The sequence below is a fragment of the Physeter macrocephalus genome, chromosome 20 (assembly GCF_002837175.3).
Source record: "Physeter macrocephalus isolate SW-GA chromosome 20, ASM283717v5, whole genome shotgun sequence".
NCBI lineage: Eukaryota > Metazoa > Chordata > Mammalia > Artiodactyla > Physeteridae > Physeter > Physeter macrocephalus.
The window spans coordinates 69,763,789-69,778,059 of record NC_041233.1 but is presented as its reverse complement, the minus strand read 5'-3'; the positions used below and the strand labels follow the sequence as shown (position 1 = coordinate 69,778,059).

At 36.1% G+C, this 14,271-nt stretch overlaps 1 protein-coding gene across 2 annotated transcripts in view; it reads right to left on the bottom strand.

Moving 5' to 3' along the window:
• The window catches only part of ATRNL1 (attractin like 1), a 744,759-nt gene that overhangs the window by 493,531 nt on the left and 236,957 nt on the right, over positions 1-14,271 (bottom strand). For both annotated transcript variants that reach the window (XM_024121650.1, XM_024121651.1), the window contains exon 20: positions 11,050-11,143. In XM_024121650.1, the coding sequence (XP_023977418.1) occupies positions 11,050-11,143 (94 nt within the window). The remainder of the gene's footprint in view (positions 1-11,049; positions 11,144-14,271) is intronic.

The following is a 14,271-nucleotide window of genomic DNA, read 5'->3' as shown; positions in this document are numbered from 1 at the left end:
TTTAAAATTGTTTTCCTTTTTTCCACTCAGCTTGGGTGATTTCCACTACTCTGTCTTCCAGATGGCTGATCTGTTCCCCTATCTGACCTAATCTACTGTTGATTCCTTCTAGTGTCTTTTTTATTTCAGTTATGGTATTCTTCAGCTCTGTTTGGTTCTTCTTTATACTTTTCTAACTGTTCATATTCTCACTGTGTTCATCCATTCTTCTCCCAAGTTTGGTGAACATCTTTATGATAATTACCTTGAACTTTTTATTGGGTTGATTGCTTATCGCCACTTTGTTTAGTTCTATTTCAGAGGTTATGTCTTCTTCCCTCATTTGGGACATATTCCTCTTTCTCCTCATTTTGCTCAATTCTCCGTGTTTATTTCTGTGTCTTAGGTAGGTGGGTTATGTTTCCCAATCTCGGAGAAGTGGCCTTATGTATAAGATGTCCTATGGGGCTCAAGAATATGCTCCCCTCTGGTAACCAGAACTATATAGTCTAGGGGTGTCCCCTCTGTGGTCTGTGTGCCCTTCTATATGGCACAGTAGACCACTGTCAGCATGCTGGTAGGCAGAGTTGGCCCCTGGCCTAGTGAGCTGCAAGGCCATGCTTCACATAGTGGCTGGAGGCCCACTAGAGTGCAGGGTAGGCTTCCTGTATGGTTGGTTGAACAGCCCAGGGAGAGTGGATGGCAGTCACAAGGCTGCTTCCAGCTCACTGGTGGTCAGGGCCAGGTCCCCACATGGCTGTCTGCATTCCCCTGGGGGGCTTGGGGCTTGTGCCAGCTCACTGATGGGTGGGTAAGCCCCTGGTGCTAAGAGGCTAAAGGGAGGATTCCAAGATGACACTTGCCAATGCCAGTGTTATCACAGTAGAACAAGATCTCAAAAATGTCTGCCACCAGTATCTCCATCCTCAGGCAGACACCCAGCTGCCTCCTGCCTCACTGGGAAGCTCTCCAAGATGAGCAAGTGGGTCTGACCCAGGCTCCTTTCAAATTACTGCCTCAGCGCTGAGAGTCAGAGCATGTGAGATTTTGTGCACACCCTTTAAGAGGGAAGTCTATGTTTCCAATAGCCCTCTGGGTCTCCTCAATGTAAGCCCTGCTGCTTTTCACAGCCAGACATTCTGGGGGCTTGTCTTCCTGGTATAGGACCCTTGGACTGAGGGGCCCAATGTGGGGCTCAGACCCACTGCTCCTTGGGTGGGACCTTCATGATTGTGGTATTTCTCTCATTTGTGGATCACCAAACCAGCAGTGTGGATTCTGACTATACAGTGTCGCCACCCCTCCTACTCATCTCACTGTGGTTCCTTCTTTATGTCTTTAGCTGTGGAAAATCTTTTCTGCTTGTCTTCATGTCACTGTCATAGATAGTTGTTCTGTAAGTAGTTGTAATTTTGATGTGTCCATGGGAGAAAATGAGTTCAGGGTCTTCCTACTCTGCCCTCTTGGCCACTCTATCTACTGTACACTTATTTTATTCTAACAATACCAACAGTTCTATATGTATAAGACCTATTCTGATATTCTAGAGTTAAAACCACTTAACTTTGTTATGTCTGATGTCAATGTAATAATCAAACTGGAGATCAAGGACTACGCAAAATCTCCTGAGACAGCCTTCAATGACAATAGCTCTGATAAAAGAGATGGAGAAGTCTGCAAAGGTTTTAAGAGATGAATGGGGATCAAAGAACAATCTGACTCTAAATACTCCAGAGATACTTCACTAACCTAACCCTAGAAGTCACATTTAATGAATAGGTCATTTAAGGTTATTCAAATGAAAGGGCAATAAATAAGGATGTCAAGCAAGGTGCCAAGTGAACGCTAACTACTTGTGGAAGGATATGCTAACTCCTGCAACAATCTGAAAACCTAGTTTTACACAATAAATGTCTGATTGTGGCTTAATGCATAGTCCAGTATAGAGGAAGAGTTCTTATTCCATGCAGTTTTCTCAGATCTAGGCCATTCCTAAGCTCTGCAATCTTTTAGATCCTCATCTTCGTCTCCATTGAACTGTTGAATGAGGAAAAAGAGAATGTACAGCACAAGAGATTTTAGGGGCCAGGTCTGGAGTGGTGGACATTGCTTATGCCTATTGGTCAGAACCCAATTACATGACCTCCAACCTAACTGTAATAGAAACTGGGAAACATAGCCTAATTTGTTTACTAAGTTTTCATAGTTGACAACTAAATGAAATTCAATCTAATAGAGATCTGGAGGATGACGTGTTGACTTAGAAACACTGATGGCAGAGCTAACACCTAAATTCGAAAGTACATTCCTAATAGTCCAAGAGTTTTATACTCAGAAAGTCGCACTCCAAAAGTATTCAGGTATTTACTTGACATGGAAGTTTTTTAGCTCAAGTTGACCTTCCTACCAGGAGAAGTACTGTTTTTCCCCATTCCCAAGAAGACTTTTTTAAAAAAAGGAGTAATTGGCAGCCATAAAAAGGAACAAAATTGGGTCATTTGTAGAGACGTGGATGGACCTAGAGACCGTCATACAGAGTGAAGTAAGTCAGAAAGAGAAAAACAAATACCGTATATTAACGCATATATGTGGAATCTAGAAAAATGGTACAGAAGAACCGGTTTGCAAGGCAGAAATAGAGACACAGATGTAGAGAACAAACGTATGGACACCAAGGGCAGAAAGCGGGGGTGGGGCAGTGGTATGAATTGGGAGATTGGGATTGACATATATACACTAATATGTATAAAATAGATAACTAATGAGAACCTCCTGTATAGCACAGGGAACTCCACTTTGCTGTACAGTAGAAACTAACATATCATTGTAAAACAACTATACCCCAATAAAAATAAATAAATACAATTTTTTAAAGGGAGTAATTGGGAAAAACAAAGTCCTAAAATACATTAATTTATATTTGTTTTATAAAGCCCTTACTGTGTGCCAGAAACTAGTCTAGAAAGGAAGGCACAAGTTTGATTGTCCAAAAATGTAAAAGACATTATTGGCATCATCCTCTGCCTCCTGCCACCAAAAAAGAGAGAGAGAGAGAGAGAGAGAGAGAGACTAGATATAACAAAATAGATTAAAATGGTAATAATCTTAGATATTGCTGGTCTAAAGGCAAACTAGTGAGGAAAAAATGCTCAGGAAGAAGATTCGCCTATGGCAAGGACTACGTATGTATCAAGAACTACTAACTCACAGCTGTTTGGAATGCTTGTAGTAAAGCAAAATTTTGTTCCCCATCGTAGAATTTAATCACCATTTTCCAGTAGATTCTTCTTTACCCTAATTTTGAGAACCAGTGTCTTAATCCTAACATAAGTAGCTATGAAGAAGTTATGATCACTAAAGAGGAAAGATATAAGGAAGAGAAAAGGAGATTCAATTATGAATTAAATTACTAAACTTAAAAGATCCTGCTTATTAATTGTGCCATATATCCCAGTAATTATAATTCCTAATATGTTTGAGAAATTTTACCTTCAACTTACTGTGGATAAAAACTAAAACATGACTCTGGATCAACCCACCAGTTTTGATTAATCTACCAACATAATATCTAACAATATCATGAATGTGTATAATTTTCTCCTGAAGGAGCTAAATTGCTCTAAGATCTTATATGCAATAAATAAAGCAACAAAAGTTTTTTCGGCTAGACAAAGGAAAACACTAATTAATTAGTTCAATGGTTCTCAGTGGGGATGAATGTGTGGGTAACAATTAATTACCTCTATAATTATGGAGTTCTAATGGAATGTACTACAATGGCTAAAAGGGAGGCCAAAGATGACAGATATCCTGAATGCACAAGGCAACTCCACATAACAAAAAATTGATCCAAATCCCACACAACTTTTGGATAAAATAGCAGATCAACAGTTCTTGTTCATAATTATTTGACTGTTGAACCTAATTCCATTTTACCTATAAACACAGAATAGTTTTGCATGTTTATAACAAACAGTGAATTTTCTAGGAATGCAATTACCATGTAACTTGAAAATAGACCATGTATAATTTTATTCAGAGTTTAACTAAGATGTGTTCATTGTTTTAGAAAACCTCATCAAAAATAGCTATGCTGTTCATGGTATATACAACACACATCTTGGAGTATGCCATGTGTCTAGAGAATATTTGAGACTCCTTTTAAGAAACTAAGAACCAAATTTTATTAGTAGTATAGACTTATGAATAGCACTAGATTTCACTAATAAAGTGATGAAAATTGTTATTTTATTCCTATACTATATACTTTTTAAAAATTTGTAGCCCTATGATATAAAATCTATGTGATAAAAATCACATATTAAAACCATGTATTTGGGGATCGCCAATTATTTTTCAGCTGGGAACTCTGACAATGTTCCCAGAAGCCCAAAACAACTCTACTGGCTGTGGTATTACTATATCTTTTTCCAAATTATCCTCTATTACCTATTTCTAAGAAATGATATAGTTTCCAAGGTCTTTTCAAGTACCAGAAATTGAAAGTGTGCCTTGACATGTGGTATGGTTTCAGGATAGAATGTGTATTTTCTGTGACATTTTATCATAATCTTGTCCATATTTTAATCTAGGGAATTATTTTGGCACTACACTTACAAATGAGCTAATATTTGAGAATATAATACTTCCTCATTTTCTCCATTTCAACAGCCTGTGATTTGTCTTGGTATAAGATCTCTAATTTCTGATTTACTATCTTCACTGGGTCCAGAGTGAATGGAAGGAGTTTAAGGGACTCCTTCCACTTGACCCTTTCTATCTAACGGCTCCTTTCCCATAACTCAGAAGATCAACCTGAAGAGTCTGCCAGCTGCTACATTTATCCATTCCAATTATGCACTTAGGGACAGGAAAATGACCACAGGGTGCGTTTATGGACCAATGTATTCAATTAAACAGATTTGGACCAAAATTCCATTTATTACCTGGTCCCGGTAAGTTCCCATTCTAATAAAGGGGCTATGACTCTTCATCTCTAAATGCCTGTAGCACTCCTTAATTTTTAAGATAATTAATTATGAAAATCCATAAAGTTCTAGAAGGTGCTATTCCATCACCACTGAGAACCACCTAATAAATTAATGTTTTCCTTTGTGCAACCAAAATATTTTGAGCTTCATAGTTACTGTGTACAATATATAACAACACTTTCTGTAGGATTTTTAGATATTTTCTGGTAATTAGAAAGATTAGACAGGTCTAATCCAGGGCCGATCCAGAAACATGTTTTTTGTTTCTTTTTGTTTTTTTTAAAACATGCGATAAATGTTAAGATAAAATTTCCCAATGGTGTCTTCTGAAATATTCATATAACTCCTTAAATACACAGTAACAATACTGAACAGATTTTTAAGTGAATATATTAATGTTATTTTGGTGACCAATACCAGGCCAAACACCTTATCCCAAAGCCCTTCAAAAGTATGTGTGTGCCATTTTCCAGTGACCAATTATGTACTAAATGGCTTGAGGTCCCATTGGATAGAATGGAGGAGAATGTATTGTGTGTATTGATGAGATGGCATGCGTGGTTCCTCAAAGGAACCCAACCACTATTTTAACTGATGGGCTCTGGGAATCAGAGATTCAAATCAGAATCATGAAAAGACTGAAGGATCACAATTTTCTAATAAGGCAGCTGACATCAACCTTCTGCTTATTGGTTCATGATTTTTTTCTGATGATACAAGTCCAACAATAATCTAGTTGGCTGCCAATTTAGCTCATCCCTCAGAACTCACTTAGGCATTTCCACATATCCCTGCCGACCAATACCCCCTGTTGGTCATCTAGTCTTGCTGACTATTAAGGTAATTATATCTATATTTAAGAGTTAAATGTCACCACCTGGCTTCTACTGTTCTGGAATCCTGACATACACACTGTCACTAGAGAGCCCAGCTGACTGGAATCATTTTCTACTGTCTATCAGGACCTACAGAGAATAGCCACCACTGAGTTCCACAGATTCCAGGGCTCCCCTTACTGTTGTACTCCTTATTGTCCTAGTGAAGGAAGTGTTCTGGAAGACCTCCAAGAAAATATAGTCAGTTAATGGGCAGTCTGATATTATGTAATACATGCATTCCAATACATCCAACTTCCTGAGTTTCTGACCCCAGTGCTCAAAATTTCCCAAGACAGTTCCAGCAACTCCCACCTCATTAACTAGAGGCAAGCATCATGTCCACACTTTAAAAAGCCATCAGCAACTCCAGGTAAACTCACTGAGATATGAAATCCTGAAATATAGGAGAGTGACGCCGTATCAATATAGTCTCCCTTCTCCAGTCTTATATCCCACGTCCCCAGGTCCAACACCCTCACTGTGTACTCCTGATTCCTGCCTCTGCATACTTGCCAGGCTCTGCAACTTTTCAAGTGAATAAGCTATCTCTTCCTATAGCAGAGACTGTGTTTTCCCATTCCTGCTACACTGAGACCTGATGCTTCTTACTGATCTGAAGACAATAAGTAGAGGCAGGGGACACTCTGGAGGAGGACAACTTTTTAGGAAGCATAACCCTCAGGTGAAATCTTTGCACTGTGTTCAGATAAAAGGAAGCTATTCTACTCTAGCAAATGACAGAGGGCTACTTCTTCCAGTCAGGAGTGTTCAAGAGAATCTAGGATTCAGGGTTCTAAGGTCGTACACATAAGTGTCCCCATTGTAGGCCTCAAAGTCTTACTCCTTGTCATCAGGCAACGACTCTGGCATGGGTAAATTGTCATGACTGAGCCTTCAGTTTCATCTGCAGTCTGCCAACCTTATGATTAAATCCTGGGCATAATTTTCAAGATACTCTGCTCTCTGGCTATAGAGGATGAGGGTCTTTAAATGCTGTTATGAGGGCCTCTGATGTTCACATTATGCCTTGAATTGATGGAAGCCTCCTTCTTTAAGCCTTCATGGCAATTAACAAAAGCTAGCCAAGTTTGTAAGCATAATTACCATCGCCCCATGACTTTCAAGTGCTAAAGCTGCTACATAAACTAGTACTTCTCCCTCAACCTATACTTTATCCTATCAAACACAGTTAATAGTCTCAATAATTATTATAGCACACCAGGATAATCACTACCCCACTCACCATGAGCATTGTAGTGCTTATTGCCATTTGATAAGTCAACCAATTATAAAATCCTATGCTGAGGGTCTATTATCTAAAACTGCTTCCAGTAGCAACCAGTTTAGTCAGAATAACCTCAATAGCAGATGGTGAAATAAGGACTTGGATGTGGGTACTTGCAAGGAGAGTTATCTCAGGAAGCATTGGTGACAATGTGGGAAATGGAGGACAAACTCCCATTCCTCGTTGGCCAAGGATTACCCATACTGGCATCAACTGCTTTACACTTCCTGGTTGCACCTGGGCAGAAATGAGTAGCTTTGGAACTAAAAGAGAAACAAAGATTCTCATTCTTTATGTGGAATATTGGAAAGTGCAGGAAACTGTCCACTGCAGCCTTGATGAAACCCTAAAAGTCATGAGAGTTGGCAAGATGTAGCATAAGTATCTGCAACAACATTTTATCAAAACTTCTTTCACCTATTTTTATCTGATTTCCCCTTTATTTCCCACTGAGGAACATTAGTTTCTATCAGTAGGGTTGTTAGAAGGCTAAAGGAAAAAACAATTCAATACTACTGACCTTCATTACACATACATTGAAAATGACAGACACTATATTTTACATAATGCAAATATGGGTCACCTTCACATTGTAAATTAAGAAATTTTGCAAAAATAATATGTGTGTTTTCTTTAAAGTCTGCATGTTGCTCCTCAAAAGTAAACAATTTTCCTAGAGAATACCACTTCACTCATTTGATATTTATTTTTATATTATAGTTTACTTTTCCATTAAATTAATTTTTAACTTACCATTTTTGAGTTCCAATTGTGTTTAGGCCAGGGCCAGAATGAGAACTTTACCTTGGCAAGATTAATAATTTGGTGTCCCTTTAAATGAATATTTTGACCCCATATTGAAGCCCTGCCCACTGTGTCTGCTATTCCCTTCCCCCAGCGTACACCACAAGAAATTATCTCCAATTTTTTCCATGAGCAACTGGTGCGGTTCATGAAAAAAAACTCTAAAAAGTGTGTGGACCCACCAATTCCTCGGTCCCAGGACCTTCACACTATTGACGATGAGCACTTGAGCACCAATTTATCAGCCACCTCAGCTGGACTCTGCTTTTAAGCTTCCCGCTGGCTTCACTCCAGGTTAGCCAGTGTTCCTGTCTCATTTCTCCCTGAAAGCTCTTGTTTCTCTTTAGAGTTTCAGTCATTTGGTTACCCTGTAATCTCAGTTCTCCAACACTTTCAAGAAAACTCATGAATTTGCAGTTCGCCCAGCTTTTCTTTCTTTCATTGTAAAGGTGGGAACAATGCTTTTTCCAGCTCTCTACATCTTGAGCAAAAACTGGAAATGCTATCGTTCATTTTTACTTGTTTGCTTTACTGATGTGGTTTCCCTTTCTGTTTACTACATTCTATACCCAGAAAATTTTAACTCTTCCTTCAAGTTCCATCTCCAATATGCTTTGCTCAAACTTTCCTTATTCTTCCATGATAAATCAATCATTCCCTTTCAGTACTCCTTCACTACTTTCTTCATTCTATTCCATTAAATAAATTTATTGAACACTTACATTGTAGTCCTGATGCAATGGTCCCTAAAACAGTTCACTTAATAAAGTAGACAGGCAAGTACATAGATAATGCAAGGAAAAAATTAGTAAATAGGAAGAGAACCAATTTCAATTTGGAGAGGTTATGAAAAATACACAAATGAGGTGTGATGTCTGACTACATACTTAAAGCCAAACAGAAATTATCCTGGGAAGAGGAAAGAGTTCATTCATAAGCATCTCAAATCACTAATGTATCAATAATAAATTAATATAGTATATTTTGGCTAGTGTCTCCACTGCTAGCCTGAAAGAAGCTTTAAGTAAGAACCATGTGTTATTCAACTTCATTAAGAGTAGCAACCACTCATTTAATAATTGTTTACTGACTCGACTCACTAGCTTTGCTTCTTAAAGAGAGCATTTTTTCCAGTATAAGCACACTGCAGGAAATTATTGCTTTAAGTATGAAGACCCTATTGTCATCACTGCCCTACACTCAAATAAATAAATTAAATATATATTTATACAAATATAAGTATATATTTAATATAAATATGTAAATAATATACATATATTTCTATTTTATAAATATATTTTATATTTGTATACAAATAATATATGATAAATATTATTATATCATATAAACTTACATAAATAAATAAAACAAATAAATAAGTAAAACAAAAAAGTAATGAATGTAATTCTATCTACAAAAACTGTCCACAAAATACTCTCTACAAATTAGTATTCCAAGTTTTCCTCTGCTTATAAAAAATTTCCCGTTTATAATAACTAGGGCAAAATGTAATTTCACCATTCAGAACTATATAATTTATTTTTCTAATATTTCATACATATGCCAAATCCTGTAACTCTGTATATATAAGCTTAGAAGCCCATGAGTTCAGTGAATTAAAATACTGTCTCTCTTACCTAGAAACAAAAATATGTTTCTAACGTACTGCTGATAACAGATAATTATTATGGATGGTTATACCATTTGTGCAAAAGTAAAGTACAAATTTAAATTGTCAGTGTTTATAATGATGATGGAATCTCACAACAAAAATAAAGTATTTGTTGCTTAAGACCAAGAGCTACTACACAATTCATTGGGGGAAGAGAGATGCAAGGAGCAGTACAAAATGAAAATGAAGGGCTCTCGTTAAAAATTTATTAATAATTTTAATATGGCAACAGAAGAAAATTCAATCAGGCATGATGCCGTTCTAAGCATGAGGCCCTGTGTAAATGCACATGTCACACACCCAAGAAGTTGGCGTTACTTACGACAACCAGTATGTAGCACTGCAAAATACTGGAGGCATCTCTCTGACTTAAAGCATAGGACTCTGATTTAATCTCATTGGTACTGAGAACAAAATAGCCTTCCTTAATATGAATTTCCCTAAGATCTTATGCTTTGACCTCATTTTTAAGTTTAGAGACTATGGAGAAGGAATAAAAACTGGTTCTGCTCACCTTCTCTTGAAAACCTATGATACCTCAGTGACTAGTCAAAGATATGAACATCTAACTTGAAATGTTTAGGATAATTCTATTGTAAATAATGTATTTGCTCTAAATAAAAAACAAACAAAAAGATCATTTTCCATGGCTAACATATTTCTTTGGATATAAATTTTTACATACAGTTTTGGAGAATCTTTTATTAATTTTTTAAATAATTATTATAATTGGAATGTATGGTTTATGTCATACAGCATATTATACCTAATATAAATGTAAGTGCATATATACAACTCAAAACTATAAAAATGATTTTAATATATGAAGAATATGAATAAGAAAAAACATTTAAGTAACATGAAACAACTACTTTTTAAAGTTACTCCTTTTGGAGGTAGGTGAGAATAACAACTAAATTATAAAAAGACAAAAACCACTCATAAAACTATGGAAAGCAGAGTAACAAGAGTGGGTTCATGTCTAATGAAATAACAGAGAAAAAGAAGATAAGTGTAAGAAACCACTTGCAAGGCCTAAAAGACTATAATGATCAGAATTAATAATAAAAGATTCAAAAGAAGGAAATGCATAGAAACATTGGATTTCAGTTATTTAACAAGATATAGAGAAAAATTATAAAGATAGCAATGGAGGTTTGATATTTAAGATATTTTTCCAGAAAAAATAAGAATGTTTCTTTTTATCGGAGAGATACAAAAGACCAATATTCTTTGGGCTCTGTTTTGAAGGCTCCACAAAATTGTCATTTTAAAGGCTTAATTTTTTATGAAAATTGATAAAATGCAAGTAAACATAGCTTACAACAATACTGGTTGCTTAACTAACACAACACTAAACTTAAAATGGAAAACCTATAACAATTAGTTCTACAGCACAAATTCAACCCATGAAAGTTCTAGAAAGTAATGTTTACTTACAATTGGCATTGATCACCTTTTATTCCTTTAGTTGTGCAGAAACATTTTCCTGTGTGCATATGACAAATATTTGCATGTCCACTGCATGTACAAGCTGTAAGTCAAAACCAAAATGATATTGAATATTCCCCATCACAAACATGTGCATCACATTTCAGGGAAGGTTGTATTATCTTATTTGTAAACCATCGATTATCCTCTTGCCACCCAAAAACTAGGGTTAGCATACAAGTTATTTTTAATTAAGGGGAAGTAAATTCACTTATTTAAAAATTTTGTGAAACTCTTCAAAGTCTTTGGGGTATCCTGAAGTCTAGTGTGGATCCAAATATTTATCTCATCCTTCTTTGGACTTTTTTCCATTTCTAATTTGGTACATCTACTTAATGAAATGAGTTTCAAAGAGCATAAGATCTTTGGAGTCAAACAGCTCAGCTTCAAAATGTACATCTATAATCACTAGCTATGTGACCTTAGGCAATTTATGTAACCTCACTAGTCTTAGTTTCTTCCTCTTCAAAAGGAGAAAGGAGCTCTCAGGACTTAGTGAGAATTAAATGAGATAATGTATTTTAAATTCCTAGCACATATCAAGCACTTAATAAATGCAACTATTACTTCCACTACTGTTACCACTGCCAACAATAAAAAAATATAATTTTACATATTGTATAAAAACGCATATCTGTTTATTTGCCCAAATATCATCCTTTTCTGAGATCATTCTCAGTTTTAGTATTCCAGAATACTACCTGAAACATTCCATAGTATAACAGTTACATATATATAGTCAATTTGGTTCATACTGAACTCATTACATACATTTTCTTACTTTGCATTCCTTTGTTAAAGATCAGCGTTCCAATTATTCAGGACACAAATCTCACACTTTATTGTGCCCAACATCCAATCAGCTGCCAGGTTTCGTTTCTACATGCAGGATCTTTCTTGTATCTGACCTCCTCCTTTCCACTATGATAACACATCATTCAAGTCCTGTCACTCGTGCTCTCTGACTGACACCAATACATTACATAACTGATCTTCCTGCCTTCAGTATGGCTACAACTCATTCTCCAATCCTGAGGCATATTCTCAAGAGATAAGGCTGATCATGTCATTAGCCCTTTCAAAAACCTTTAATGAGAACTACTCTGTTCCTGCACACCACCAGTTAGTTAAAGCATTCTATTGATAAAAATGAAATAATGATTTCATTCCTGATTTTCATACACATTTACAAATAAGATAATGAGTCACTGATTTTGATCAAAATATATAATATTTTAGAACACTAAGCTTATTAATTGTTTATGATTATTTGCTTTGAAAAAACACATAATTAATATAAAGTAAATACATACAACCCTACACACACATAAAAAATAAATTTTGGTAGTAGGTAGATTATTAAGAAACCAGGCTTTCTTTGCTAAAAGAGACTTCTACATAAAAGTGTGGGTTTTCCTTCATAAAGACTATTTAAATAGATAAGTATAATCTTCCTTTAAGTTTGTAGAATTAACTATGGAAACACAACATGTGAGAATTTTAGAAATGAATGACAAGATGCAGAAGTGCAAGGAATAAAGGAAATTATCATGAGCAAAAAAGGGACTCAGATATATTGATAACATGTAACTTCATAAATAGTGAATGAATATACCATGGTATCTTTTAATATTAACTTGCCATTTCACATTAATACTATCTCGTATTCAGAACTTCACTGAAAAACAAATGATGCACATTAATATTTTAAAACTTGGGTAAACTTTTTATTTACCTTTATGGCAGAACTAGATAATAGTCACACTTGCAGCATTTCTTTAAAGAATTATCAATGTATAGTAGCTTTAATAATTTCTGAGACAGAAAAAATATTGTGTTAAAATACCTTTAGTGAAAACTCATTTTGAGAGAATTCCCTTCTGGTGCTACACTTCAGGCTAAAATGGCACAAATGCATTTTAAATTCAATTGTTTAAAATTTATACTTCATGACAGTGCTGAAATCATTCTGTTGTTGTCAGCGTTTGAGGTTATCTTTTTATGCTGAATAAGCACCTATAAAATCATCATACTGTGGCCTTTTGTTTGGTAAATTTTATATGATGATGATTTTATAGCCTAGCTATACATTACAGGAACATTATGAGGTCACATGGTATTTCTGTTTCCCTATAATATAAATTTGCAATATCAACTTGTAACTAAAACTAAACAATAAGGATAGAAAAAAAAAGATGCTATAAGAGTTATTCAAGGGCTTCCCTGGTGGCGCAGTGGTTGCGCGTCCGCCTGCCGATGCAGGGGAGCCGGGTTCGCGCCCCGGTCTGGGAGGATCCCACGTGCCGCGGAGCGGCTGGGCCCGTGAGCCATGGCCGCTGGGCCTGCGCGTCCGGAGCCTGTGCTCCGCAGCGGGAGGGGCCGCAGCAGAGGGAGGCCCGCATACCACAAAAAAAAAAAAAAAAAAAAAAAAAAGAGTTATTCAAATAAATTGTATATAAAGAATATAGTTTAGAAAAGGAAATCAAAAAATAGTCATTGGCAGTACTTGTTTCGAAGTCAGTTTACGTGCCTCGGTCCTTTAATTGCTATGTCATTGCTATTTGTCACACACATATACAACAGCTTCTGGGAGGTAGGAGATCATGTCCACTTAATTTCCTTTTTATAGTTCTAGCATAATTTTACTTGATATTTAGTAGATATATTACATTAGTTTTCAAATACAGTAAGAATTCTGACAAAGACAAATGTTCAAATAGCCACATGACTTAAAATTATATTCTTCAAACTTATATTTTTATTTACAGCTCTAAGCCCAAATAGCCATCATGTGTGGCTTATGAAAAGGGAAAACAGAACATACCTGTTTCCCTTTGATATAAATAAACATGAAATGTTGATACCAATAATATCTTAGCAATCTGGTTTTTCTCACTAAAAACTCAAAAATTACAACTATTGCCATGTATTAATCTGTTGCTGAGAGTATGATTTTGTTTTCTCCTGGAAAGATGACAAGTCTCATAATTTAAAATATGTCATTTGACTTACAAAGATTATTTTGTTTACTTAGGGTATTGGGCACCCATATTTGCCTAAATAAAGAGTAAATGAGGGCTTCCCTGGTGGCACAGTGGTTGAGAGTCCACCTGCCGATGCAGGGGACGTGGGTTCGTGCCCCGGTCCGGGAAGATCCCACATGCCGCGGAG